The sequence below is a fragment of the Scyliorhinus torazame genome, chromosome 1 (genome assembly GCF_047496885.1).
Source record: "Scyliorhinus torazame isolate Kashiwa2021f chromosome 1, sScyTor2.1, whole genome shotgun sequence".
Lineage (NCBI taxonomy): Eukaryota > Metazoa > Chordata > Chondrichthyes > Carcharhiniformes > Scyliorhinidae > Scyliorhinus > Scyliorhinus torazame.
In genome coordinates, this window is record NC_092707.1 from 56687481 (window position 1) to 56714311 (window position 26831).

The 26831-nt window shown below is 42.5% G+C and overlaps 2 protein-coding genes across 9 annotated transcripts in view; one reads left to right on the forward strand and one right to left on the reverse strand.

Moving 5' to 3' along the window:
* The window catches only part of anapc5 (anaphase promoting complex subunit 5), a 70025-nt gene that overhangs the window by 32801 nt on the left and 10393 nt on the right, over window positions 1-26831 (reverse strand). For 2 of the 6 annotated variants that reach the window (XR_011940008.1, XM_072495134.1), the window contains exons 1-12: window positions 23773-24283; window positions 23594-23673; window positions 22102-22211; window positions 20352-20556; window positions 13670-13736; window positions 12510-12611; window positions 11273-11463; window positions 10208-10289; window positions 9937-10029; window positions 6848-7029; window positions 5375-5510; window positions 3648-3722 (exon numbers count right to left, since the gene is read on the reverse strand). Coding sequence is in view for 5 of the 6 variants with exons in the window: in XM_072495134.1 (XP_072351235.1) it covers window positions 3648-3722; window positions 5375-5510; window positions 6848-7029; window positions 9937-10029; window positions 10208-10289; window positions 11273-11463; window positions 12510-12611; window positions 13670-13736; window positions 20352-20556; window positions 22102-22211; window positions 23594-23673; window positions 23773-23985 (1536 nt within the window). In the remaining variant the exon portion in view is untranslated. The other 4 variants (XM_072495137.1, XM_072495136.1, XM_072495138.1 and 1 more) reach the window with 4 other exon arrangements.
* Window positions 24396-26831, forward strand: part of rnf34a (ring finger protein 34a) — a 125576-nt gene continuing 123140 nt past the window's right edge. For 2 of the 3 annotated variants that reach the window (XM_072495139.1, XM_072495143.1), the window contains exon 1: window positions 24400-24592. The gene's annotated coding sequence lies outside the window, so the exon portion shown is untranslated. Of the gene's footprint in view, window positions 24593-26831 lie in introns of all 3 variants that reach the window. The other variant, XM_072495144.1, reaches the window with a different exon arrangement.

Genomic DNA, 26831 nt, shown 5'->3' on the forward strand with positions numbered 1-26831 from the left:
TCTCTCCCTCCCATCTGGGGGTTGAGCTTCATATAATTTTTTATAAAATGTCTTGAACACTCCATTCACTCTCTCCGCTCCCCGCTCCATCTCTCCTTCCTCATCCCTCACTCCCCCTATTTCCCTCGCTGCTCCCCTTTTCCTCAATTGGTGTGCCAGCAACCTGCTCGCCTTCTCCCCATATTCGTACTGTACACCCTGTGCCTTCCTCCATTGTGCCTCTGCAGTGCCCGTAGTCAGCAAGTCAAATTCTACATGTAGCCTTTGCCTTTCCCTGTACAGTCCCTCCTCCGGTGCTTCCGCATATTGTCTGTCCACCCTCAAAAGTTCTTGCAGCAACCGCTCCCGTTCCTTACTCTCCTGCTTCCCTTTATGTGCCCTTATTGATATCAGCTCCCCTCTAACCACCGCCTTCAACGCCTGCCAGACCACTCCCACCTGGACCTCCCCATTATCATTGAGTTCCAAGTACTTTTCAATGCACCCCCTCACCCTTAGACACACCCCCTCATCTGCCATTAGTCCCATGTCCATTCTCCAGGGTGGGCGCCCTCCTGTTTCCTCCCCTATCTCCAAGTCTACCCAGTGTGGAGCGTGATCCGAAATGGCTATAGCCGTATACTCCGTTCCCCTCACCTTCGGGATCAACGCCCTTCCCAGCACAAAAAAGTCTATTCGCGAGTAGACTTTATGGACATAGGAGAAAAACGAGAACTCCTTACTCCTAGGTCTGCTAAATCTCCACGGGTCTACACCTCCCATCTGCTCCATAAAATCTTTAAGTACCTTGGCTGCTGCCGGCCTCCTTCCAGTCCTGGACTTCGACCTATCCAGCCCTGGTTCCAACACCGTATTAAAATCTCCCCCCATTATCAGCTTTCCCATCTCTAGGTCCGGAATGCGTCCTAGCATCCGCCTCATAAAATTGGCATCATCCCAGTTCGGGGCATATACGTTTATCAAAACCACCGTCTCCCCCTGTAGTTTGCCACTCACCATCACGTATCTGCCCCCGTTATCCGCCACTATAGTCTTTGCCTCGAACATTACCCGCTTCCCCACTAATATAGCCACCCCCCTGTTTTTCGCATCTAGCCACGAATGGAACACCTGCCCCACCCATCCTTTGCGTAGCCTAACCTGGTCTATCAGTTTCAGGTGCGTTTCCTGTAACATAACCACATCTGCCTTAAGTTTCTTAAGGTGTGCGAGTACCCGTGCCCTCTTTATCGGCCCGTTCAGCCCTCTCACGTTCCACGTGATCAGCCGGGTTGGGGGGCTTCCTACCCCCTCGCCCTTGTCGATTAGCCATCCCCTTTTTCCAGCTCCTCACCCAGTTCCCACGCAGCTGTATCTTCCCCAGGCGGTGCCCCCCTGCCCATCCCCTCCCATACCAGCTCCCCCCTCTCCCCAGCAGCAGCAACCCAGTAATTCCCCCCTCCCACCCCCCACCGCTAGATCCCCCGCTAGCATAATTACTCCCCCCATGTTGCTCCCAGAAGTCAGCAAACTCTGGCTGACCTCGGCTTCCCCCCGTGACCTCGGCTTCCCCCGTGACCTCGGCTCGCACCGTGCGACGCCCCCTCCTTCCTGCTTCTCTATTCCTGCCATGATTATCATAGCGCGGGAACGAAGCCCGCGCTTCTTCCTTGGCCCCGCCCCCAATGGCCAACGCCCCATCTCCTCCACCTCCCCTCCTCCCCCCATCACCACCTGTGGAAGAGAGCAAAAGTTACCACATCGCAGGATTAGTACATAAAACTCCTCTTTCCCCCCTTTTTAACCCCCCTCTTCGCCCCCCACATTCGCCCCACCACTTTGTTCAAACGTTCTTTTTAATAACCCGCTCATTCCAGTTTTTCTTCCACAATAAAAGTCCACGCTTCATCCGCCGTCTCAAAGTAGTGGTGCCTCCCTCGATATGTGACCCACAGTCTTGCCGGTTGCAGCATTCCAAATTTTATCTTCTTTTTATGAAGCACCGCCTTGGCCCGATTAAAGCTCGCCCTCCTTCTCGCCACCTCCGCACTCCAGTCTTGATAAACGCGGATCACCGCGTTCTCCCAGCTACTGCTCCGAGTTTTCTTTGCCCATCTAAGGACCATTTCTCTATCCTTAAAACGGAGGAATCTCACCACTATGGCTCTGGGAATTTCTCCTGCTCTCGGTCCTCGCGCCATCACTCGGTATGCTCCCTCCACCTCCAACGGACCCGCCGGGCCCTCCGCTCCCATTAACGAGTGCAGCATCGTGCTCACATATGCCCCGACGTCCGCTCCCTCCGCACCTTCAGGAAGACCAAAAATCCGCAGGTTGTTCCTCCTTGCGTTGTTCTCCAGTGCCTCCAACCTTTCCACACATCGTTTCTGATGTGCCTCATGCGTCTCCGTCTTCACCACCAGGCCCTGTATGTCGTCCTCATTCTCGGCTGCCTTTGCCTTCACGACCCGAAGCTCCTGCTCCTGGGTCTTTTGTTCCTCCTTTAGCCCTTCGATCGCCTGTAGTATCGGGGCCAACAGCTCTTTCTTCATTTCCTTTTTGAGCTCTTCCACACAGCATTTCAAGAACTCTTGTTGTTCAGGGCCCCATGTTAAACTGCCACCTTCCGACGCCATCTTGGTTTTTGCTTGCCTTCCTTGCCGCTGTTCTAAAGGATCCACTGCAATCCGGCCACTTTCTCCTCCTTTTTCCATCCGTATCCAGGGGGGATTCCCTTCTGGTTTACCGCACAGTGTTTTTAGCCGTCAAAATTGCCGTTGGGGCTCCTATCAAGAGCCCAAAAGTCCGTTTCACCGGGAGCTGCCGAAACGTGCGACTCAGCTGGTCATCGCCGCACCCGGAAGTCAGGTAGGGTGCCCTTTCAAAGAGCCGGTGCAGACTCGATGAGACGAATGGCCTCCTTCTGCATTGTAAATTCTATGATTCTATGAGGAGATTTATGGCCTCTACTTTTTTTTTCACTTCAGGCAAGAAACTTAGCAACGTAGTAGGTATGGTCCCAAACCTATATCCCATCAAACTGGCGAAGCGAGCTGGTTCTCCAGTTCACGGACTATTTCCACTGAGTCCAATACGAGGTCTGCACTGATGGTGAAAACAGACGTAGGAGCTTTTTTATAGTCATTTGAAACCTAAATGATTAATTTTCAAACACATCTCCAGATTTTACAGAAACTGAAGTTTTTATGCCAATCCATCCGATGGCAGGTTAAGGACTAAACTTGTAGAACATAGAACATTGCAGCGCAGTACAGGCCCTTCGGCCCGCGATGTTGCGCCACTCTAAAGCCCATCTACACTATTCCCTTATCGTCCATATGTCTATCCAATGACCATTTGAATGCCCTTAGTGTTGGCGAGTCCACTACTGTAGCTCCCCTAATTCATTCAAAATAAAAGTAGCTGTTAAGGCACTAACCCTTTCTTCCCAATAACCCTGCGGCAAGAAAACAAAGTAAACACTTTTAGAAATGTAATTATCAATCCACTGCAGAAAAAATATTGTATACCTGATTTGAAGAATGGTTATAACCTGTTCTCAAGAGTGATTACACCTTTTGTTAAATGACAGTAACCAGTTTTAAAATGTAACTAAAGATGACATCTTCTGTATCAAACAATTACTGCAAGCACAATTATCAGCATACCTTTGCATGCTGACTGTGGGGAGGAAACCGGTCTTTTAAATGCTTCAGGATTTCGGAAGCAGCTGAGTAATAGCCCTACAAGTCCAAAAATATACACTTTATGTTAACAATCACAATCAAGCATGCATTTAACATTCGATTTTGATAGTATTTCTACTGCTTGGGTCCCTTTTGGATATGAGAATCAATTTGGGAAAAAAAAGCAAATTGAATTTCTCTTGCTTTATATTTAATGGAGTTTGATACCCAAGTTGCTAATCTTTTGACAAAAAATTATTTCAGGAACTTGGCTTCACCACAAGATGGCATTTAATCATTATAATTGATTTTTTTTCAGAAACAAAGGTCATATGACTAATTCAAATTTTCAAGTTCACTTCAATTTGTTTGGAAGGGATTACCAGTTTGAGAAATGTGAAAGAGTCAAATTAATAGCATGGAGACAAACCCTTAACAGCTTCCAGTCATGGCCATCTCCATCAAAGTTTCATCAGCTCCCTCTCGTGGTTCAGTTTAGCAACTGGTCTTGGCCAAATAACCCACATAAATCTTATATGAATCTTCCGAAATCAAAAGAAAAAGTCCTTTTAACAATTTTAAATGATACCGAGTTTCTAACGAATATTGTGAAGTACAGAATTTAAATCATTCATTTTTCAGATTGTAAGACTTTCTAGATAATACAACATTCCAGCTGCAGTAAAAACATGTAACAGGTGTAACAGATGTAAGCACAGAGTGGGAGACAGGTTCAAGGCCATCTTGCTCAGGTCCCAATCTCACCTGCACAACCGTTGAGGAATACTGAGAGGAAACCAAGTATTTCAGTAGAGAGATAACATGCTCGGCGCAGCATTCACCCAATTCTGCATCACTGTCTTGAAACTTGTATTAGGCCCTTGAATTTGGAAAATTACAGGCTTAAGCACCCCGGAAAAAAAAAAGTGGGTGGATGAGGCGATTGCCCTGGTAAGGCGGCAGTGATGAAGACGTTGGTCGAAGTGCCGGGAGCAAGGAGTGAAGTTGAAGTGGGGGGAGGAGGCATTGCCACAACACAGTAACCAGTTCACCTCGATGGGCGAGGAGCTGCAGAGGATGGTCGAGGTCAACAAAGAGCTCAGAGCCAAGGTGGAGGACCTGGAGAACAGGTCGAGGAGGCAAAACTTGAGAATCGTGGAGGGCCTGAGGCCAACTGAATACTTTGCAAAGATGTTTGCTGAGTTGATGGGGGAGGGGGAAGAACCCTCCCGCTACAAGTTGGACAGGGCGCTACAAGTTGGACAGGGCACATCGATCCTAAGAGTGAATGAGCCACCAAGGACAGTGGTTTGCATTGTTGCTTCACAGTGCCAGGGACTTGGGTTTGATTCCCAGCATGGGTCACTGTCCGTGTGGTGTCCGCACATCCTCCCAATGTCTAGAGGGGTTTCCTCCGGGTGCTCCGGTTTCCTCCCATAGTCCAAAGATGTGCAGGTTAGGTAGATTGGCCATGATAAATTACCCTTAGCGCCCAAATAGGTTAGATGGGGTTACTGGGTTACGGGGATAGGGTGGAGGTGTTGCCTTAAGTAGGGTGCCTTCCCAAGGGCTGGTGAGGAATGATGGGCTGAATGGCCGCCTTCTGCACTGTCAATTCTATGATCCTATGAAGGTGCCAATGCTTGCAGAAAAAAAGGGCAGCGAAGACAAAAGGTGTGGGGAAAAAAAACCCACAAAAGCTGACTTACCTGTTCTGCATGAAGTTCTGCAAGGTGACACAGTACTACAGCCATTGCCTCAGTGTTATTTTGATGAATATCCATGTTTACAGACTCCAGGCTGTGCATGTACAGAAGAAGCTGTGTTTGTTGTAGTGCCATTGTGCTACATCAATAAAAATGAAACACTGACCATTAGTGCTGTGAATTATTTATTAGAAATCATAACTTTCGTCTTTTAAAAAACATTTTGATAGTTACATAGATACATAGAAGATAGGAGCAGGAGGAGGCCTTTTGGCCCTTCGAGCCTGCTCCATCATTCATCACGATCATGGTTGATCATCCAACTCAATAGCCTAATCCTGCTTTCTCCCCATAGCCTTTGATCCCATTCTCCCCAAGTGCTATATCTAGCCGCCTCTTGAATATATTCAAGGTTTTAGCATCAACTACTTCCTGTGGTAATGAATTCCACAGGGTCACCACTCTTTGGGTGAAAAATTTTTGTAAGTCTCTATGAGATCCCCCCTCAGTCTTCTGAATGGCAGCGAAAACGATTCCAACCTAGTCAATCTCTCCTCATATGGCAGTGTCGCCATCCCTGGAATCAGACTGGTAAACCTTCACTGCATTCCCTCGAGAGCAAGAACATCCTTCCTCAAAGAAGACCAAAACTGCACACAACACTCCAGGTGTGGCCTCACCAAGGCCCTGAATAATTGCAACAACTCATCCCTGCTTCTATACTCGAAACCTCTTGCAATGAAGGCCAACATATCATTAGCCTTCTTTACTGCCTCCTGCACTATAGTTATATGGATAAGATGAATATAGAGGGATATGGGCCAATTGCAGGCAATAGGGACTAGCTTAGTGGTAACAAAACTGGGCGGCATGGACAAGTTGGGCTGAAGGGCTTGTTTCCATGCTGTAAACCTCTATGACTCTAAATACTCTTGAACGTTTCACATAGTAGGTAAACCTAATTGTGTTATTAAGCAATATAGAACAAGGCAACATCAGAGCCAGGTTGCAAACTTGGCATCAACCCTCTTCTGGAGTACACAAAAAAGGGTGGGGGGGGGGTGGATAATAGTGTTCAGGTTCCATTGTGATGTCCATTTTCCTTCCCTCTAACAAATCAGTTTGCTAATAATCACTGCCCAGACTCACTGGAGAAGAATACCCAATTGAATATAGTTCCAGAGTCCAGAGGTCCAGTTCTAATCTCTGTTAAGTGATAGGACAGAACTGAAAAAAGTCAGGTTACTTTCTTCTCATTGAGGGAAAATAATTATATTTTTAGATTATTATTTTTTGTAAAGCTCTCACTGTATGTTTTTGGAAACCGAGCAGAAAGTAACAGAACTACATATGGACTAGACACAGCTTATTATTTGCCCATTCTCAGTTATGGAATAACTCAATAAATCATGGAAAATAGAATACACACAATTTATTTCCATGAGTCAATAAAAAAATAAATACGCTATTATGTACCTTTGTCCATACATTTTCCAAATTGCTGTTTTCTGTGCTATGCTTACATCAATAAGCTCCGAAAGCCCATGTTTCCAATGCAACATGTCAGAATCCTTCATAGCATCCATTAACTTGTTGGCTGACCTTCCAGAGAAGGTCCTTTGTTGCACCAGTGATTGAATGCCCAGAGAAGCCAGATACTACAAAACAAGAAGTTAGTTATTGATACAATGGGAGTATAATTTGTGTTGTTTTTTCCAATGTGGTACACATTGACAAGGCAGTATTTGTTGCCTATGCCTAGCTATCCTGAACACAAAGACCATAAGATATAGGAGCAGAATCAGCCATTTGGGCCATCGAGTCAGCTCCGCCATTCCACCATGGCTGATATATTTTTCATTCGAACTCTCTTGCCTTCATTAGTGACTTGGCCTCCACAGCCTTCTGCGGCAATGAGTTCCAGATTCACCACCCTCTGGCTATAAAAATTCCTCCTGATCTCAGTTTCAAAGGATCATCCCTTCAGACTGAGACTGTGTCCTTGGGTTTAGTCTCTCCTACTAGTGGAAACATCTTCTTCACGTCCACTCTATCTAGGCCTCTCAGTATTCTCTAAGTTTCAATGAGATCCCCCCTCCCCTTCTAAACTTCATCGAGTACAGACCCAGAATCCTCAACCACTCCTCATATGACAAGCCCTTAATTCCTGGGATCTTTCTTGTGAACCTCCACTTGACCCCGCCAAGGCCAGCACATCCTTCCTTAGATACATGGCCAGACACTGCTCACAATATTCCAAATGGGGTCTGACCAGAGCTTTATATAGCCTCAGCAGTACATCCCTGCCCTTGTATTCTAACCTTCTCGAAATGAATGCTAACATTGTATTTGTCTTCCCAACTGCAAACTGAACCTACATGTAAACCTTAAGAGAGTCCTGAACGAGGACTCCTAAGTCCCTTTGTGCTTCAGATTCCTGAAGCCTTTCCCCATTCAGAAAATAGTCTAAGCCTCTATTCTTCCTACCATAGATTATCATAGAATTTACAGTGCATCACCCCACACTTTTCCACATTGTACTCCATCTGCAACTTCTTTGCCAACATCCTAGCCTCTCCGCTTCCACAACACTACCTATTCATCTACATATCTTTGTAACATTTGCAAACTTAGCAAAAATGCCCTCAGTTCCTTCTTCCAGATCGTTAAATGTATATGGTGAATAGTTGTGGTCCCAACACTGCCCCCTTCGAAATACCATTAGCCACCAACTGCCATCCTGAAAATACCCCTTTAACCACATTCTCTGCCTTCTGCCAGTCAGAAAATCCTCTATCCATGCCAGTACCTTGCCCCTAACACCATGGGCTCTTATCTTATTGAGCTGCCTCCTGTGCGGCACTTGTTAAAGGCCTTCTGGAAATCCAAATAAATAATGTCTACTGGCTCTCCTTTGTCTAACTTCCTCATTACCTCCTCAAAGAATTCTAACAGGTATGTCAGGCATGACCTCCACTTTACGAAGCCATGCTGACTCATCCCTATTTCACCATGCATTTTCAAGTACTCCGCAATCTCATCCTAAAATCTCATGGACTCTAAAATCTTATCAACGACCAAAGTCAGTCTAACCGGCCTATAATTTCCCATCTTCTGCCTCCCTCACTTCTTAAACAGGGGTGCTACATTAGCCATTTGCCAGTCCTCTGGGACCCTCCCTGACTCCAGAGATTCCTGAAAGATCACCATCAATGCCTCCACAATCTCCTCTGCCATCTCCTTCAGAGCCCTGGTGTGTAGTTTATCCAGTCCAGGTGATTTATCCACCAGATTTTTCAGCTTCCCCAGCCCCTTCTCCTTAGTGATGGCCACTACACTCACCTCTACCCTCTGACTCTCTTGAAGTTCTGGTATGCCACTGGTGTCTTGCACCGTGAAGACTGATGCAACGTACCTATTCAGTTCCTTTATTTCTTTTTACCCCATTACCCCAGCCTCATTTTCCAGGTCCAATGTCCATTCTTGCCTCTCTCTTACCTTTTGGATTTCGAAAAAACATTTGCAAACTTCTTTTATATTACTAGTTAGCTTTCACTCATATTTCATCTTAACCCCCATTATTGCTTTTTTAGTTGCCCTCTGCTTTCTTTTAGAGACTTCCCAATCCTCTGGCTTCCCACTAATTCTTGCTACACCGTATGCTTTTATGCTGTCCCTTGCATGTTTCCTCCTCATTGGGATGAATTTCTGCTGTGCGTCCCGAATAAGCCCCACAAACCCCTGCCATTTGCTGTTCCACTGTCTTCCCTGCTAGACGCCCCTTCTAATCAACTCTGACCAGCTTCTCCCTCATATTTTTGTAGTTACCTTTACTTAATTGTAATTCTGATTCCAGCCGCTCCCTCTCAGACTGCAGGGTAAACTCTATCATATTGTGCTCACTGCCCCCCCAAGGGTTCCTTCACCTGAAGTACCGTAATCAGGTCTGTCTCATTACACATCACCAAATCCAGAATTGCCTGTTCCCTAGTGGACTCTATCACAAGTTGTTCCCAAAAAAAGATCTCGTAGACATCCCATAAACTCCTTTTCTTGGGATCTGCTACCAACCTGATCTTCCCAGTTCATCTGCATATTGAAGGCCCCATGATTATTGTAATATTGCCTTTTTTTATATGCAGTTTCTATCTCCTGATTTATTTTCTGCCCCACATCCTGATTATTGTTAGGGGCCCTGTTCATAACACCCACCAGGATCTTTTTTCCCTTTGTGATTCCTCAACTCTACCCACACAGATTCTGCACCTTCCACCCCATATTGCTTCTTGCTATCGAGTTAATTTGATTTCCTACCAACAAGGCAACCCTGTCGCCTCTGCGTGTCCTTTCGATAGAACACATATCCTTGGATATTTAGATCCCAGCCTTGAGCCCCTTTGCAGCCACGTCTGTGATGCCCACAACATTGTACACGCTAATTTCAATGTGCGCTACAAGCTCAGATACTTTGTTACGCGTGCATTTAGGTACAACACCCTAAAATGAACCTTAATTGGAAAACGAAAAGAATTGGGTACTCTAAATCTATTTTTAAAAATACTCACAGGTAAGCCAAGTTGCCCAGCCTTTTTCACAGAATGTTCAACGAGAACTGCATTGTCAGATCCCTTCATCTGCTCCAGAATGTAAAGCCAACTCTAGAAACAAAGCATCCATAGCACAATGAACTTGGAAGAATGTATATAAAAATTAAAATATCAAAATTTGAGTTACTTTTCATAGCAAACGAAAATAAATGGGTTAGTGAGGATTGAAAAATGTGGAGACCGAATTACAGACTATAGAAAAACAACACTTTTCTTCTCCCCACCTTACCAAGCAGTGCTGTAAACAAACATGGTCGCTGGATTCTTGGGCAATGCGAATAGCTTCCTGTAAAGCAAACTGGGCCTGTTCACTACAGAAACAAAGATATAAAAGTCAGGTCATCAAGCAGACACATATAATAACTTAGTAGCATTAATTGCACTTAATTGTCCCAATTATATTAGAGAAGCACTTCATGAAGCAGTTTTCCACTTTTAATTACTTCCTGGCAACCCCTTGCTGTTCAAACTAGCATGTTTATAGATGCTTTTTAATGTAGCCATAGCAACAACAACAACAAAAAAAATCACATCTCTGATTGAGTGCCATCAATTTTTGTAATGGTGTCCAAAGATGTGCAGGTTAGGTGGGTTTACAGGGATAGGATGGAAGAGTGGGCCTAGATAGGATGTTTTCAGAGAGGATCGGTGCAGACTTGGTGGCCAATAGCCTTCTTTTGCACTGTAGGGATTCTATGTCTTGGCAAGAGTCATTCGGGCCACCTTTAGCATGCTCACTTCACTCCTGATACAGAGATAATTTAGAATGCTTCAACCATTCAGCCTGCCTGCTTTAGCAATATTTCTTGGCTACATCCAAGAGGAATGTTTAAAGTTGGAAGACTGGGCGGCACGGTGGTACAGTGGTTAGCACTGCTGCCTTACGGCACCAAAGACCCAGGTTCAATCTCGGCCCCGGGTTGGAGTTTGCATATTCTCCCCCGGTCAGCGTGGGTCTCACTCCCACAACCCAAATGATGTGCAGGGTAAATGGATTGGCAACATTAAATTGCCCCTTAATTGGAAAAAAGAGAATTGGGTACTCTAAATTTTTTATTTTCTTTTAAAATAAAGTTGAAGAGAGGTGGTGCTGCTGTTGGGCGATATTACCGCACATCACCCACTTTGGTGCTGTTCCTTGCCTCCAACGGCCAAGTATTGGTACATACCCATTTTATGGTGCCAATCTTTATTAATTTTGGGAAATCTTAGTATGCACAGAAATTAAAGCATTCTTTGGCAGCAGTCTGGAGCATGGACTCAATAACTAAAACCAAAACTGATAAGTACTCACTGGTGACCAAATCTACAGTTTAAAGCAGCAAGATTGAGAGCCGCATATCGTAAACTACGTCCAAATCCGTCCTCTCCACTGCTTTTGCTGTCACTGCCAGTAAGAATCAACCGATCAAAATAGTGAAGGAGGCTGTGCATAGCACTGAAGTAGTCTTGTACGCGAAGGCTGTTTAGGTAGCTCAAATAATGCTAAAATCACAAGATAAATAAATATATTAAAATATTGTAACTGTGAGGCAGCACGGTGGCGCAGTGGTTAGCACTGCTGCCTCACAGTGCCGAGGTCCCAGGTTCGATCCAGGCTCTGGGTCACTGTCCGTGTGAAGTTTGCACATTCTCCAAGTGTTTGCGTGTGTTTCGCCCCCACAACCCAAGGATGTGCAGGATAGGTGGATTGGCCATGCTAAAATTGCCCCTTAATTGGAAAAAAATGAATTGGATACTCTTAAAATTTATTTATTTATTTTAAATATTGTAACTGTTACCTTAGAATGATATTTTAAAAAATGTATGTGATAGATCGTCAACAAATTTTCCAAGGTATTTTGTGAGAAATACTATCTACTTAATTCATTGTCATTTCATACATGAAGATCTGGTGTGAGTGCATAGGGGGAGAAGAGATGTACCATCAGTCACGGAATTAAAATGTGACAGCCATATACCAAAATTTATTTCATCAGTTCAAATTAATGCAACAATGGTTTAGGAATGGAGGAGGAGAGGAAATGTGGAACCTGTCCAACTTATTTGCTCTCAGGACTGTATTCATAGGGGCTGGTTTAGCACAGTGGGCTAAACAGCTGGCTTGTAATACAGAACAATGCCAGCAGCGCGGGTTCAATTCCCCTACCGGCCTCCCCGAACAGGCGCTGGAATGTGGTGACTAGGGGCTTTCACAGTAACTTTATTGAAGCCTACTTGTGACAATAAGCGATTATCATTATTATTTGCAACGGAATTGGCAACCAGTTTTGGAGAGGTGGGAAAAGAAGGCAAACTATCCATGGCTGAGTACAGAAATGTTACCAACCTTTACTTTATATATTAATTATTAAAATGTAACATCTCCAGAAAATGTATGTTCAGTCATCAGTAATGTACTGTTGCAGCCTTTCAAAAGATCCTTTGTCAACATTTAAATATGTAAAACAACATTCCAAAAACATAATTACAAATAGATTAATTATAAGAAGGAAGAATTTAAATCAGAGATTTAGAATTTGAATACTTACAGCTTCTGAAAAATCAGGATTAAATTTGAGTAAGTTATTCAGTTCTTTCTGTAGAGCAGCTGGTGAAAGAGCCTTGTTTTCATTGTTTTTCAACAGTGATGCCTACAAAATTAAAAATCCATATTTGTCTTTTTGCACAAGCAAAGCTGATAAACTAGCCAATGGTGACACCCATACTATTAGCTAATTGTTTTAAATGCAGACCGAGCAGAATTTAATTCTATATTTATACAAGATTATCTCCGAGAGAATGGCCATCTGCCTGTACTAAATACAAACTTGTTTTCTATGCTGGTCCAGGGCAAGCTAAACCAGTGTATTACTTATGCTTCAAAATCAACATTAAATATTACATTTGTACAACCATTTGGTTAAATAACCCCAGAGAAAAATAGCAGATATCCTTATTCATGTTGAATAGGGTTCTTTTGAGTTTAATATCCATTCTAAATATGGAAAACACTATTGCAATGTTAATCTTACTTGAATTACTTGAAGATGTCCACATCAAAACTCCTTTACACTCCAGAAGGCGTTTTCTCCAACCACTACCATCCAAACAACTTATTAAATGAATGTGAACCAGCAGCAGATAAACAGAATAGTCTCATCTTTTTAAAACTTATTTTCCAAATATTATTTATTCTGACTCCTCTGAAAGGTGGAATTAGAATCCCCTTACTTACCTCCCATCTTATTTATCCATTTTAGAGGTGGGAACAACATTTGTTTAAAAAAAAAGGTTAAGGGTAGATCCAATGACCATTTTTGAAAGTAAACATAGTGTGATCAACAGGGGAGGATTACAACTGTTAGCAGGTCAATGTCTGATAGACTTCTATGTTGAAAAATAGCAAAAGACTCCTGGCCAGTAGACTAATCACAGTCCTAACACCAGCAAATCCAGATAAGTAATACTTTGCAAGTGCAAGCAAAAACAGGTAATGGTTCTATAGTTGTGAAATAATATGCTCTCTCATGACCGTGAATAGATCCATCAGCCAGTTTGGTATTGAGTCACAAAGACCAAGAAGATCCAAAGATTGATCCCTGGCCTGTGCCACTAGCGAGACATGTAGGACAGCTATTTGTACCCAAAATATTTATCATAGCAAGCGCCAGAACTTAAAAGAAAAGGAATAAAAATAGTCGTAGCATACCTGTTGAGCAAGGAAATATTCTGCTTGTTTCTGGGACAGAGGTCCCCTGTCAACAATTTCTTCATCCCTATCAAATAATATTGTAGCATCAATAATTGAAGGCACTTTTATTTGCTACATATTTAATAAAGCTGAGCTTTATTTGTTAATTTACTCCTCCAATTCACTGAACCTAGCTGAAGTACATGTTCCTGTGGTGGCAAGGAAATAGAATTTTAGTTGATAATTGAAGATTACAAATTACAGGTTGATAGAGATACGAATGTTTCATTGCTATTGAGTTTGCATTGATACAATCGCAGCAATTCAACAAAATAGATAAGATCCTGAACTAATCACATGAGAGACACCATTCTAGACTTCTGACAAAAATGGTTTTGCCTGTTCACATCAGTTGCTACATAACTGCACAACATTGACAGCTATAAAGGTGCACAAAGTTAAAGCAGTAAGAGCAACAAAAGTCAGGGAGCCAGGATAGGTATAAGTAACAGCCAGAGAATCAGGGCAGATGGGGTAACATAGCTGATCCAAGAAACAGCAGCAGGGCAAAAAAGAGACGCAGAAGCAGAAACCGGAGAAGAGAGCCAAGCACTGTATAGTGAGAGGGAAGAATGAGTGAAGCGGGGCATAGTCATTTGTCAAGGGAAACCTAAGAATACTTTCCTTCTTCGCTAGGCTGCGCTCGTGATTTTGGGGAAGTGACCTGCAGCATCTGTGTTACCAAAAGAACAAAGATTTCACACTGGTGCGAGGACACTTTGGTTCTGTCCAACCCTGGCATATCACACTACTGCTGGGAAAAACAATTATTTTTATGTAACAAGTGTGTTTTTAAACCAGATTAATTGCCTTATTGAACAGCTTTTTACAAAAACATATGAACAAAGATTTTAGACGACAGAGATTGAGAGTTTGAAAGTTGCTGCAGTGCACCTGCAGCCATTTTCTGCAGTGATGGAGGGAATGAATGTTCAACATGGTGGTGTGGGTGCCAATCACGTGGCCTGCTTTGGCCTGAATGATGTTGAGCTACTTGAATGTTGTTGGAATTTCACCTATCCAGCAAAGCGGCGAGTATTCCATCACATTCCTTATAGATAGTGGACACGCTTTGAGGAGTCAGAAGGGGAGTCACTCGCTGCGAAATATTAAATCTGACCTGCTCTAGCAGCCACAGTATTTGTAAGGCTGGTCTAATTGAGTTTCTAGTCAGTGGTGAGCCCCAGGATACTAATAGTAGGCATTCAGGGCTGGTAATACTATTGAATATTAAAGGGAAAGTGCTTGGAATCTCTCTTGTTGGATTGGTCATTGTGTGATGCAAATATTATTTGCCATTATCAGTCCAAGCCTGGACATGGTCCAGGTCTTGCTCCATGTGGACAAGGGCTGCTTCATTATCTACACAGTTGCAAATGGAACTGAAGACTGCAATCGTCAGTGAATATCCCCACTTCTGATGGAAGGAAGGTAATTGAAGCATCTGAAGATGGTTGGGCCTAGGACCGCCTGAGGACCTCCTGTGCAATGTTCTGGTGCTGCAATGATTGGTTTCCAACTACAACCGCTCTCTTTTGTGCTACGCCCACCCAACAACTGGAAATTCCCGATAAAGGTCAACGGATCTTTACATGGTACCTGTCCCATCCGTGGCGATCTTGCGGCGGGTGCGGCCGAAGAATCCAGCCCTATGGCTCCAGCTAGTAAAGAATTTTCACCCTGATTCCAATTGACTTTAATTTTGTGAGGGTTCCTAGATTCCACACACAGTTGAATGCCGCGTTGATGTCAAGGGCTATTAGCCTCCGGCATCCAATTCTTTGAACTAAGGCTATAATGAGGTCTGGAGCCGAGTGGTCTTGGTGGAATCCAAACTAGGGATCAGCGAGAAGGCTATTCAAGAGCAAGTGCTGCTGTTTGATAACACTGTTGTCAACACCTTCCGTTATTTTGCTAATAATTGTGAATAGACAGGAGAAACTTTTTCTAGACAGGATATGGGCAGCACAGTGCTTAGCACTGCTGCCTCACAACACCAAGGACCGAGGTTCGATTCCAGCCTTGGTTGACTGTGTGGAGTTTGCACTTTCTCCCCGTGTCTGCGTGGGTTTCCTCCGGGTGCTCCAGTTTCCTCCCACAGTCCAAAGATGTGCAGGTTAGGTGGACTGGCCATGCTAAATTGCCCCTTAGTGTCCAAAAGGTTAAGTGGGGTTACAGGGATAGGGTGGAGGTGAGGGCTTAACTAGGGTGCTCTTTCCAAGAGCTGGTGCAGGCTCGATGAGCCGAATGGCCTCCTTCTGCACAGTAAATTCTATGATTCTATGATATAACTAGGTAATTTTCTACTTTGTTGGATAGATAGATACCAGTATTGTAGAGGCGCAGTTGGGTCTGGAGACAGATCTTCAACATGGTATCTGGGATGTTGTCGGGGCCTACTGTCATTGCTATTTCCCATGTATTTGGCCAATTTGTGATATCAGGTGAAGTGGATCAAATAGACTGAAGACTGGAGCCGGAGCCTTGAAGACTAGAATAGGAGGCCAATATGGATCATCCACTGGACATTTCTGGCTGAAGATGGCCACCAATGCCTCAGCCTTGAGGGTGGAATGTTCATAAAGTCTCCTCTTCCCATTAGTGGTCCATCACCATTCATAGCTGGATGTGGCAGGACTGCAAAACTTTGGTCAGATCCATTGGTTGTGGGATCACTTAGCATTTTGACTGTCTGCACAAGTTGCAAACCGGCATCAGCTAAAATGGGAACTGTTGTGTTTATGGGGCAAAGACTAGATTTTGATCAATATCCTGTTGGTTTAAAGAAGAAAGCAGGGTGTTTGTAATCATAATAATATAAGAAAAATAAGATCAATTTGTTTTGCTTCATTTTTAATTAACCCATGACAGATTGCCATTTTGGGCATCCAAATTCATTGGTATCAAAATGAAAAAATGGTAATTCCACTTCAAATACAGTTCCATACATGGTCCCATCTTAGATGTCAATCAGGAGCCACCTGAACCTGAAGGTTCAGTAATGAATAAGGTATTGGAGTACTGCTGAAGAAGAGATATGCCACCCAAACCTTTCACACTGCACTCAGCTGGGCGGAATTATCAAGCCGTAAAGACGCTCGGTCTACCACGCAAATTAATAATGTGGTATATGTATTTCAGTGTCAGTGTGATGCCAGGTGTGTAGGCCGTACATTTCAACGAGTGATGGACTGCTCACAACAGGCTATGTACTGACCATACCCAACCAGCCACGCTTACAAAGCTCATTGGATGTGATTCTACAATTGGACACTTACTAAACAATCCAATTGTGTCAAGAATTACATGAGCAACCAATTTATGATCATCAGTCAGGCTTGGAGCATGGCTCACTTACATGTGCAAGAAGCTACATATTCACAACACAGGGCCCCTTCTTTTGAAAACAGAAAGAACATGTCACACATTGCACCTTTTCAACTAAAAGAAAGCTTAGGGAACTCCTATTCTCTGTTTCTTCCCCATGGCAATCCACTGATCAGTCAGTCAACATGGCAATGCCTCTATATCAGAATCCAGTTGCCAACCAAACAGCAGCTTCCTCTCAAGCAATATAAATTGTCGTTCCCTTTCAGAGTTGGTATTTTTGCAATTCTGTCCTGATGGGTGCAAGATGAAAAGTTTCAACAGCATGTCTCTTTTTTTCAGCATGAAGAATTGGGAGAAAATTAAAAAATAAAATGGAGAATAAAACAAGGCAGCTGTCTGAAGAGATTTTGAGATGCGAATTAGCATATCAGTGAGAAAAGCAAATGTTTACCGATATGACTAGGAGAAAACAATGGGGTATAGAAGAGGTAACTTCAAAATGGAGAGACAAGGAAATTCACACGTAAATGCTGAAAGCTGGATCCACAGGGTGAATAACATCAAAGGGAAAGAGTGATATATAGATAGCACATTAGCTGGAGAAAGGAGACACAATAGCAGCTACCATCATAGCCACGCAAAGCTGCAGAATCAGTCTCCCTAAAAAAACGATTGCTAAATGGGCAACCGGTTAAGATCGAAAATGAACTGATGGAAATAAAAATAGGAGTTGCCGCCTCCAAAGAAGTAAAGACAATTTTTTGATTGGGGAGGTGGTCTGGGTTCCCTCTGCAGTTTGCCTCGGGGTTGCCATTTCCTGTTTTTTTTTCTTCCATTTCCCTCCCTGTTTACTGAAATTTGGTGTGTAAGTTTCTCAGTCGTCTCTCTTGTGAAAATATAGGTAGGAAAATAAATAAATAAATAAAAATGGGGTGAAGGTGGAGGAGAGAGTTCACAGTCTGAAGTTGCTGAACTCAATGTTAAGTCCGCTCCTAAGCGAAGGACGGGCATGAGACGGTGAGTTGAAATGGCAAGCAGCAGGAAGGTCTGGGTCCCTCAAAAATGGAAATAGAGGTGTCAAGGAAGGGAAGAGAAGTGTCAGAGATGTCCATGTGAAGATGATAGAGGGATGAAAATTGGAAGCTAAATTAATACATTTTCCAGGTCCAGACGGGAACATGAAGCAGCATCGAAAATCGCCAATGTACTGATAAAAGAGTTGTGGGACGGGGCTGGAGTAGGACTGGAACAGGGAATGTCGACATTATTCTTTTCCAATGGGAGCGAGTTCGACATTCTCACCAATATTTGAGCAAAGAAGTTTCTTCTGAATTCACTATTGGATTTCTTGGGGACCATCGTATATTGATGTCCCCTAGGTATGTTCTTCCCTACTGATCCACTATTAAACCTTTCATAATTTTAATTTCTTCTATTAGGTCACCACTTTACCTTGTTTTTACAAGTGAAGAGAGACCCTGCCTGTTCATCCTTTACTGATATGTATACCTCGGCATTTCTGTTATCATCGTTGTATTTCTTCTTTGCCTCAATATACTTTTTACACTATGGAGACCAAAACTGCACGTCATACTTTCAAAGTGTAGTCTAAACATGATTCGGTAGAGGGCTTCCCTATTTTACAATTATATCCCTCTAGAAATAAACTAATTTTGGTTTGTTTTTTATGGTCTTACTAACCTGTAGTGCAACTCTGTTGAACACGGTTTTAAATGTCTTCTATAGTGTTTCTATTTTGTTCCGTTTGCCAATATGGCTGCCCATTTTATTTTTTCAAGTTATATTCTCAGCTCTTCAATATCAACCTTCCTTTAATTCATGAACTTGTTTTTTGGCATGCTTATATCCTTCTTTATCACCATTTTAAAGAATATTATGTTATGGTCACTATTACCTAAATGTCCCTACTTTTCTTTCTCTTATCTGCACTGGTTAATTCCCCATTACTTGATCCAATAGTAAATATTCCCTTGTTGGACTTGAAAGGAATCTGGTATACCATGTGGGAACCCTCATCTCCTTTACCTATTTCTGTCCAATTAATAGCAGGGTAGTTGAAATCCCCCAGGATTATTATTCTATGTTTGTTTTACTCAATTCTCTACACATACTGCCTATTTCTTCCTTTACCTCCGTTCCACTATTAGGTAGTCTGTAGACTGTACCTTTTCAAAAATGTGGGCATCGCTAATTCAGCCAGCATTTATTGCCCATCCCTAGCTACCCTTCAGAAGGTGGTGGTGAATTGCCTTCTTGAAAAACTGCAGTCCTCGAGATGGAGGTACACCCAAGTGTTGTTCGGGAGGGAGTTCCAGGATTTTGATCCAGCAACAGTGAAGGAATGGCAATATATTTTCAAGTCGGGGAGGTGAGTGACTTGGAGGGGAACTCCAGGTGGTGGGGTTCCTAGGCATCTGCTGCTCGTCCTTCTAGATGGTATTGGTCATGAGTTTGGAAGGTGCTAAGGAACCTCGGCGAGTTCCCGCAGTGCATCTTGTAGATGGTACCCAGGCTACCACAGTTTGTCGGTGGGGTAGGGGTTGAATGTTTGTGGAAAGGGTATCAATCAAATGGGCTATTTTGTCCTGGATAGTGTCAAGCTTCTTGTGTTGTTGTTGGAGCTGCACTCATCCAGGCAAGTGTAGAGTATTCCATTACACTCCTGACTTGTGCCTTGTAGATAGATGGTAGACAGACTATTTTTTGGGGGGGGGGGTTCCTAGCCTTTTATAGTGTGCTGCCTAAGGAACCTTGGTGAGTTCCTATTAGTGTGGCAGGTCTAGCCTACAAACCACTTTATATTGGTAGAGGAAAAAATATGCAATGTAGGACCAAAATCGATTCAGCAGCTACCCGGTTCTGTAGAGAATTTAAATGATAGGCGTTCACAGGACAAAAGTTTATTTCAAAAATATTCTAAGCAAATTGAAGGAGTTGACAGAAGATGAAAAAATACAAGATGAGGAATACTTCTTGAAAGTAGCTTCCCCACCTATGTTTTCATTCTCCTTCAAGCAATCAGCAAATGTTATTAAAAGCAAATTACTACGGATGCTGGAATCTGAAACCAAAGAGAAAATGCTGGAAAATCTCAGCAGGTCTGGCAGCATCTGTAGGGAGAGAAAAGAGCTAACATTTTGAGTCCAGATAACCCTTTGTCAAAGTGACAAAGGGTCATCTGGACTCAACGTTAGCTCTTTTCTCTCCCTACAGGTGCTGCCAGGCCTGCTGAGATTTTCCAGCATTCTCTCTTTGGCAGCAAATGTTGTTACTCTTTGATGAATCTTACCTTGTTGGAAATTCTAGTTCCTTTTTTTCCATCTTTCCATCTAGATCTAAAGAGGTTAATTCCATATCGGTGTCTTCTCTTTCTGCTGTCTTGGAAGATATCTTTTCATAGCTTTGGTAATACTGCTGTAAAGCTGTGTAAAGCTTATAAACCTGACTGAAGGACAGTTTGTTGTAAGCCAAGATCATGTGCCGCAAAAACAGACCTAGAGGAATATTAAGAATTTGTGACCCAACTGACTTCCATGTATTTTCAAACTGTTGGCCTGGACACAACAAGATAATTAGTACAGAATATAATCAGTAAAACTGATCATTCTAAATTAAGTTTGATTAAAAATTTACATTCTGGGAGTGAATTTGTGGCAGTATTAACATATCCAACCTGGAAAGTTATGGGTGTAAGCCCCAGTGTAGCCAGCCCTAGCAAGTGGAGATGAGATCTGTGGGGTCCAAATACTAGGTTGTCATCTCACTGAATATTCAGGCCTGCGGAGACAGTGAGCAGAGGACCAGAACCCCAGCCTCTCGATACTGGATTGACATCCAGTGAGTTACTCAGCCACTTTTCTCCAGTGAGGAAGCTGAAAGTCAAGTTATCAACTTGACATTTTATCAAGTTACTGAAAAGGGAATTTGTTACCTTATCTGTTATTAGTTACGGAAGGAGTAAGTTTTCCTACTGCAAAACTATCATGTCTTTTGAATAAGAGGAATATTGTAAATAAAAAATAACCATTGTTTGACAATTATTTGCTCTATTCAGTCTTCAAAATCTTCCAACTTTAGTGGCTTCCTTTTTTAAAAAAGAGGGAGGAGCCATGGGGTACATTATTGGATTGGATTTGTTTATTGTCACGTGTACCGAGGTACAGTGAAAAGTATTTTTCTGCGAGCAGCTCAACAGTATAAAATGGGAATAACAAAAAAATGATGGCAAAGTGCAAATAAAACACCGACACCCAATCAATAGCTGTGGCACAGATCCCAAACATAATTCCTCTTCCTTGTATATCAATATCCACTAGTACACACAAAGTGCAGCAAGAAAACGGAGGAACCATGGTAAGTCAGAGGAAAATCTTTGACTGTATGCAACAATGGGGCTGGTTTAGCACAGGGCTAAAGAGCTGACTTTTAAAGCAGACCAAGGCAGGCCAGCAGCACGATTCAATTCCCGTACCAGCGCCGGAATGTGGCGACTAGGGGCTTTTCACAGTAATTTCATTTGAAGCCTACTTGTGACAATAAGCGATTCAATGGAATTGTGGACAGACGAGTAGATTTTCTTGAATCCAACATTCCAGGTCATACATCAGCAGTTCCAGCAATGGTTAATATTGCCTGCAGAAGCACAATAATCAGCTGGGAACTTTCAAGTCATTCACCAGTCGCCATCATTTTTCACAAGGATTTTGTCACAAGGCAAATATTTGAAATTGACGTTTTTTTCATCTGCTACCAACGAATTTGGAACTTAATTACCTAAAAAGGCAATCTTTCACAGAACCGTAAAAATTAACATTTTTCAAATCTTTTAAATTTAGGTGGTATGTTATTTGATTAATTACACTCCACTTTTTTTTTTACAAAGCAGGTTGATCAAACATTCTAGTCTGTGCTGCATAAACATCACAGTTCTCACTGATGCATTTTAGCAAAGTGAGAATACTTGTGAAGATTACAGATTTTTGTACCTTGTGCTGAGATTCATTGGGATAAGAAATATTTCAAATATTTAAATTTCATACCTATGACACTTGTCTTGTGAACTGCTGGTTCTGTCCCACTGAAAACATTTTGTAGGGAATAAAAGAAGTTTTCCATATCTTTCAACTCCCCTTCAGCCATTAACTTCACTCTAAAAGGATAAATTGGATATTTATACTATTCATATGTATTTTTAGACTAGAAAATTAAATTAATGCATCCGTTTTGTTAAAGAGACAATCTACATTTATTTCAATGCAATTACAGTAAGCTACTGTCACGATTTCAAAAACGAGTAATGAAATTGTCCTTCCTATACCTTCATTGAGCATATCCTCCTGCTCCATATTTTGATTTAAAGACTATACCATAGCCTAGATTCATTTTGTAATTGAACAATTAAATCCAAATAATTTGGTTTGTAGCTTGCCTTTCCCACAGGATCACGTTAATTTCCCTCCCATTGATCGAACATATAGGATTAAAGCACCACATTTCTGCCCTCATTATTTTACAAAAACACTACCCCAGAATGTTAAACTAATTTCTACCTTCCGGATTTAGCCATTTTTGTGTGATTCCCACCATATCATTGGTCACACCATCCTGCAGTTCATGCATATTATTTTAATGCTTCTAATATTAGTGCATTAATATTGACCCAGATTTTGCAGTCAATGGTTAAATGAGTGGCCTCACGTTAACCTCAAAGGCAGCTACCCAAAAGGATCTTGTGAGATCTGTGGATGGATTTCATCTTTTCCAATGTTAATTTACTGGTGCCAGTTATAGACAATCTCTGGTGTCCAACAATAGTGAAACCATCAAACAAGTTAAGCAACTAACCCCATTGAAGAATTCTTGGAGACTGCAAACCAGGAAGTAACAAGCAGGTTTAATGGGATCAAGGGGTATGGAGAGAAAGCGGGAGTGGAATACTGAATTTGCATGATCAGCCATGATCATATCGAATGGTTGAGCAGGCTCGAAGGGCCGAATGGCCTACTCCTGCCCCTATTTTCTATGTTTATAATTTTATTTCACTTTTTATAATTATACAGAAAGCAAAATAACGATTGGGACATTGACATGGGATTAAGCTAGAAGCTGAAATGTAAATACATTTTAAAATATTGAATTACTGCAAAAAATCTAAAAGAACGAACATGGAATTGGGAAACTTGACAATCCGCAAATATAAAGTTAGTTGCTCAGGATCAGAAAGATTGTTCAGCAGAAACTATAATTTAGTAGTTTATTAAAGACCCTGTCACACCTCACACAATATTCAAAGTTTTGAAGAAGTTTATAGTCTCAACTGTGGGAGTTTTAATTTTGTGATTTCTAGATGATTTTCTTTGCAAGAACGTCAACAGCACATCCTGTGGAGGAGCACGCAATCTCTGACAGCAACTTCTGGAATTCCACATTTAACTGCACATCATAGCTTTCAGTTTCACAGAGTGATGATTCTAAATGTCGTCAGTTTGTGTTATTAGAACTGCAAATTTTTGCCATTATAGATTTTCTTACCTTGTACTGACAGCACTCGCTAATTTTGGACAACATTCTCCAATGGTCTTAAGCAACTGTAGTAATGTCATATCTGGACCCTGTAACAAAGTATTAAGATATGTTTAACCCTAACTAATACAGAGAAAACATCAATAGGTTTCAAACAAATGCATCATCAAGAAGGAGCCTATCTTTACCTGCAGCAATGGTAAGTTCAATTTGTTCATGTGAAGACGTCTGGTTTCAACTTCTGGCGTCCCTTGTTCTTTAGAAGTGGCCATTTCGTGCAACAAAACCAGGATTGAGATTTTGTGTGGGGTGACCCAATCTTTGATACCAAAAATATTTGCATGAACCACACCGTTGGCCATCATGGGATTGAAAAACATACTCTCGTGAACGCTGGCCATGATAATAAGCAGTTAATTGTGGAATTAAATACCAAAGCGACGATCACGGGTTAAGAAAAACAATTAAACCAGTAACAAAAAGACACAATATCCCAGAGCCCACAATCACACCAGGCCTGTTGAAATCGGCGTTGCATATATGTAAGGGGTTCGATTCGTCAAAGACATTTCCCTTCAACATGGAGAGTCATTCCTGCAACGAGACATTAACACGCTAAATTTAAGACACAATTCCCTTAGTCCTAACCTGTCATTTGTAAAATTTGGAAATTAGAACAAATCTGCCGCGCAACAAATCAACCACCTCCTACCGGCAGCAGCCTCGCCAATCGATGAACGATCGAGGCATCCGGTCGATTGGCTCTGGCCTGGATTTGTTAGGTCTGAAAGCGTCATCGTCAGAATTGGAATGTGTCAAGGGAGCAAGATAAGACGAGTAACACATTTCAACATACACGGGACTGTTTAATGCTTCGAAATGGGATATTTTGTACATCTCTCAAAAGAAGGCCATAACCAGAGACATTATAACTTATAATTATATCGAAAGAAATACTTGCTTTTATATGGCACTTTTCACACAGGAGGACATCTCAAAGTTTATCAGGTACTTTTGAAATGTAGTCACTGTCGTGTAGGAATTAAAGTGGTAGCCGATTTGCATTTGGAAACCACTCACAAACAGCAATATAATAACTAAATCATCTTTTTTGTGATGTTGACTATTAAATAACTCCCTGCTTTTCTTTCAAATCGAGGCATGGGATATTTTACTTCCATCTTGGAGGACAGTTTGTTTAATTTGAAAGAGCATAACAGTTCAGCGCTCATTCTGTACTGCACAGCCTTGATTTTTGTGCTCAAGTCCTGGAGTGGGTCTTGAACCGGCAACCACCTGACTCAGAGAGTTACCAACTGCATCACAGTTGGTGCTAGGGGTGTGGAAGGGACAAGTTTGTAAGGAGTTTGTACTGGACCTGGTATTGGGAAATGAACCCGGCCAGGTGATCGACGTTTCAGTAGGGGATCAGTTCAGGAACAGTGACCACAATTCAGTAAACTTTTAAGGTGCTGATGGATAAAGATAAGTGTAGTCCAGTGCTAAATTGGGGGAAGGCTAATTACAATAATATTAGGCAGGAACTGAAGAATGTAGGTTGGGGGCAGATGTTTGAGGGCAAATCAACATCTGGCACGTGGGAGGTTTTCAAGAGTAAGTTGAAGGAATTCAGGATTGGCATGTTCCTATAAGTATGAAGGATAAGTATGGCAAATTTCAGGAAACCTGGATAACGAGAGATATCGTGAACCGAGTCATAAAGAAAAAGGAAGTATTTGTCAAGGCGAGGAGGCACGGAACACAAATCAAGTGTGGAATACAAGGAAAGTAGAAAGAAACTTAAGGAGTCAGGAGGGATAAAAGGGGTCACAAAAAATCATTGGCCAGCCGGATTAAGGAAAATCCCAAGGCTTTTTATACATATATAATGAGCAGAGGGTAGCCAGGGAGAGGGTTGGCCCACACAAGGATAGGAAAAGGAATCTATGCGTGGAGCCAGAGGAAATGGGTGAGGTATTAAATGAGGTATTAATTTGAGTCAGTATTCACCAAAGAGAAGGTCTTGGTGGATGATGAGTCTGGGGAAGGGAGTGTAGATAGTTTGGGTCATGTTGAGATTAAAAAGGAGGAGGTATTGGGGGTCTTGAAAAACATTAAGGTAGACAAGTCCCCAGGGTCTGATAGGATATACCCCAGAATACTGAGAGGAAATTGCTGGGGCCTTGAGAGAAATCTTTGTATCCTCACTGGCTACAGGGGAGGTCCCAGAGGATTGGAGAATAGACTATGTTGTTCCTCTGTTTAAGAAGGGTAGCAAGGATAATCCAGGTAATTACAGGCCGGTGAGCCTTACATCAATTGTAGAGAAATGATTGGAGAGGATTCTTCGAGACAAGATTTACTCCCATTTGTATATAAATGGACGTATTAGCGAGAGGCAACATGGTTTTATGAAGGGGAGGTCGTGTCTCACTAACTTGATCGAGTTTTTTGAGGAAGTGACGAAGATGATTGATGAGGGTAGGACAGTGGTTGTTGTCCACATGGACTTCGGTAAGGCCTTTGACAAGGTCCCTCCTGGCAGCCTGGTACAGAAGGTGAAGTCGCACGGGATCAGAGTTGAGCTGGCAAGGTGGATACAGAACTGGCTCGATCATAAAAGACAGAGGGTAGCAGTGGAAGGGTGAGGGCTGTGACTAGTGGCGTTCCTCAGGGATCAGTGCTGGGACCTTTGCTGTTTGTAATATATATAAATGATTTGGAGGAATATGTAACTAGTTTGATTAGTAAGTTTGCGGACGACACAAAGTTTGGTGGAATTGCGGATAGTGATGAGGACCGTCAGATGATACAACAGGATATGGATCTGTTGGAGATTTGGCTGGAGAGATGGCAGGTGGAGTTTAATCTGGACAAATGTGAGGTTATGCATTTTGGAAGGTCTAATACAGATAGGAAATATACAGTAAATGGCAGAACTCTTAAGAGTATTGATAGGCAGAGGGATCTGGGTGTATGGTACACAGGTCACAAAGTGGCAACGCAGGTGGAGAAGGTAGTCAAGAAGGCATATGGCATGCTTGCCTTCATCGGCTGGGGCATTTGAGTTTAAAAATTGGCAAGTCATGTTGCAGCTTTATAGAACCTTAGTTAGGCTGCACTTGGAATATAGTGTTCAGTTCTGGTCGCCACACTACCAGAAGGATGTGGAGGCTTCGTAGAGGGTACAGAAAAGATTTATCCAGGATGTTGCCTGGTATCGAGGGCATTAGCTATGTGGGGAGGA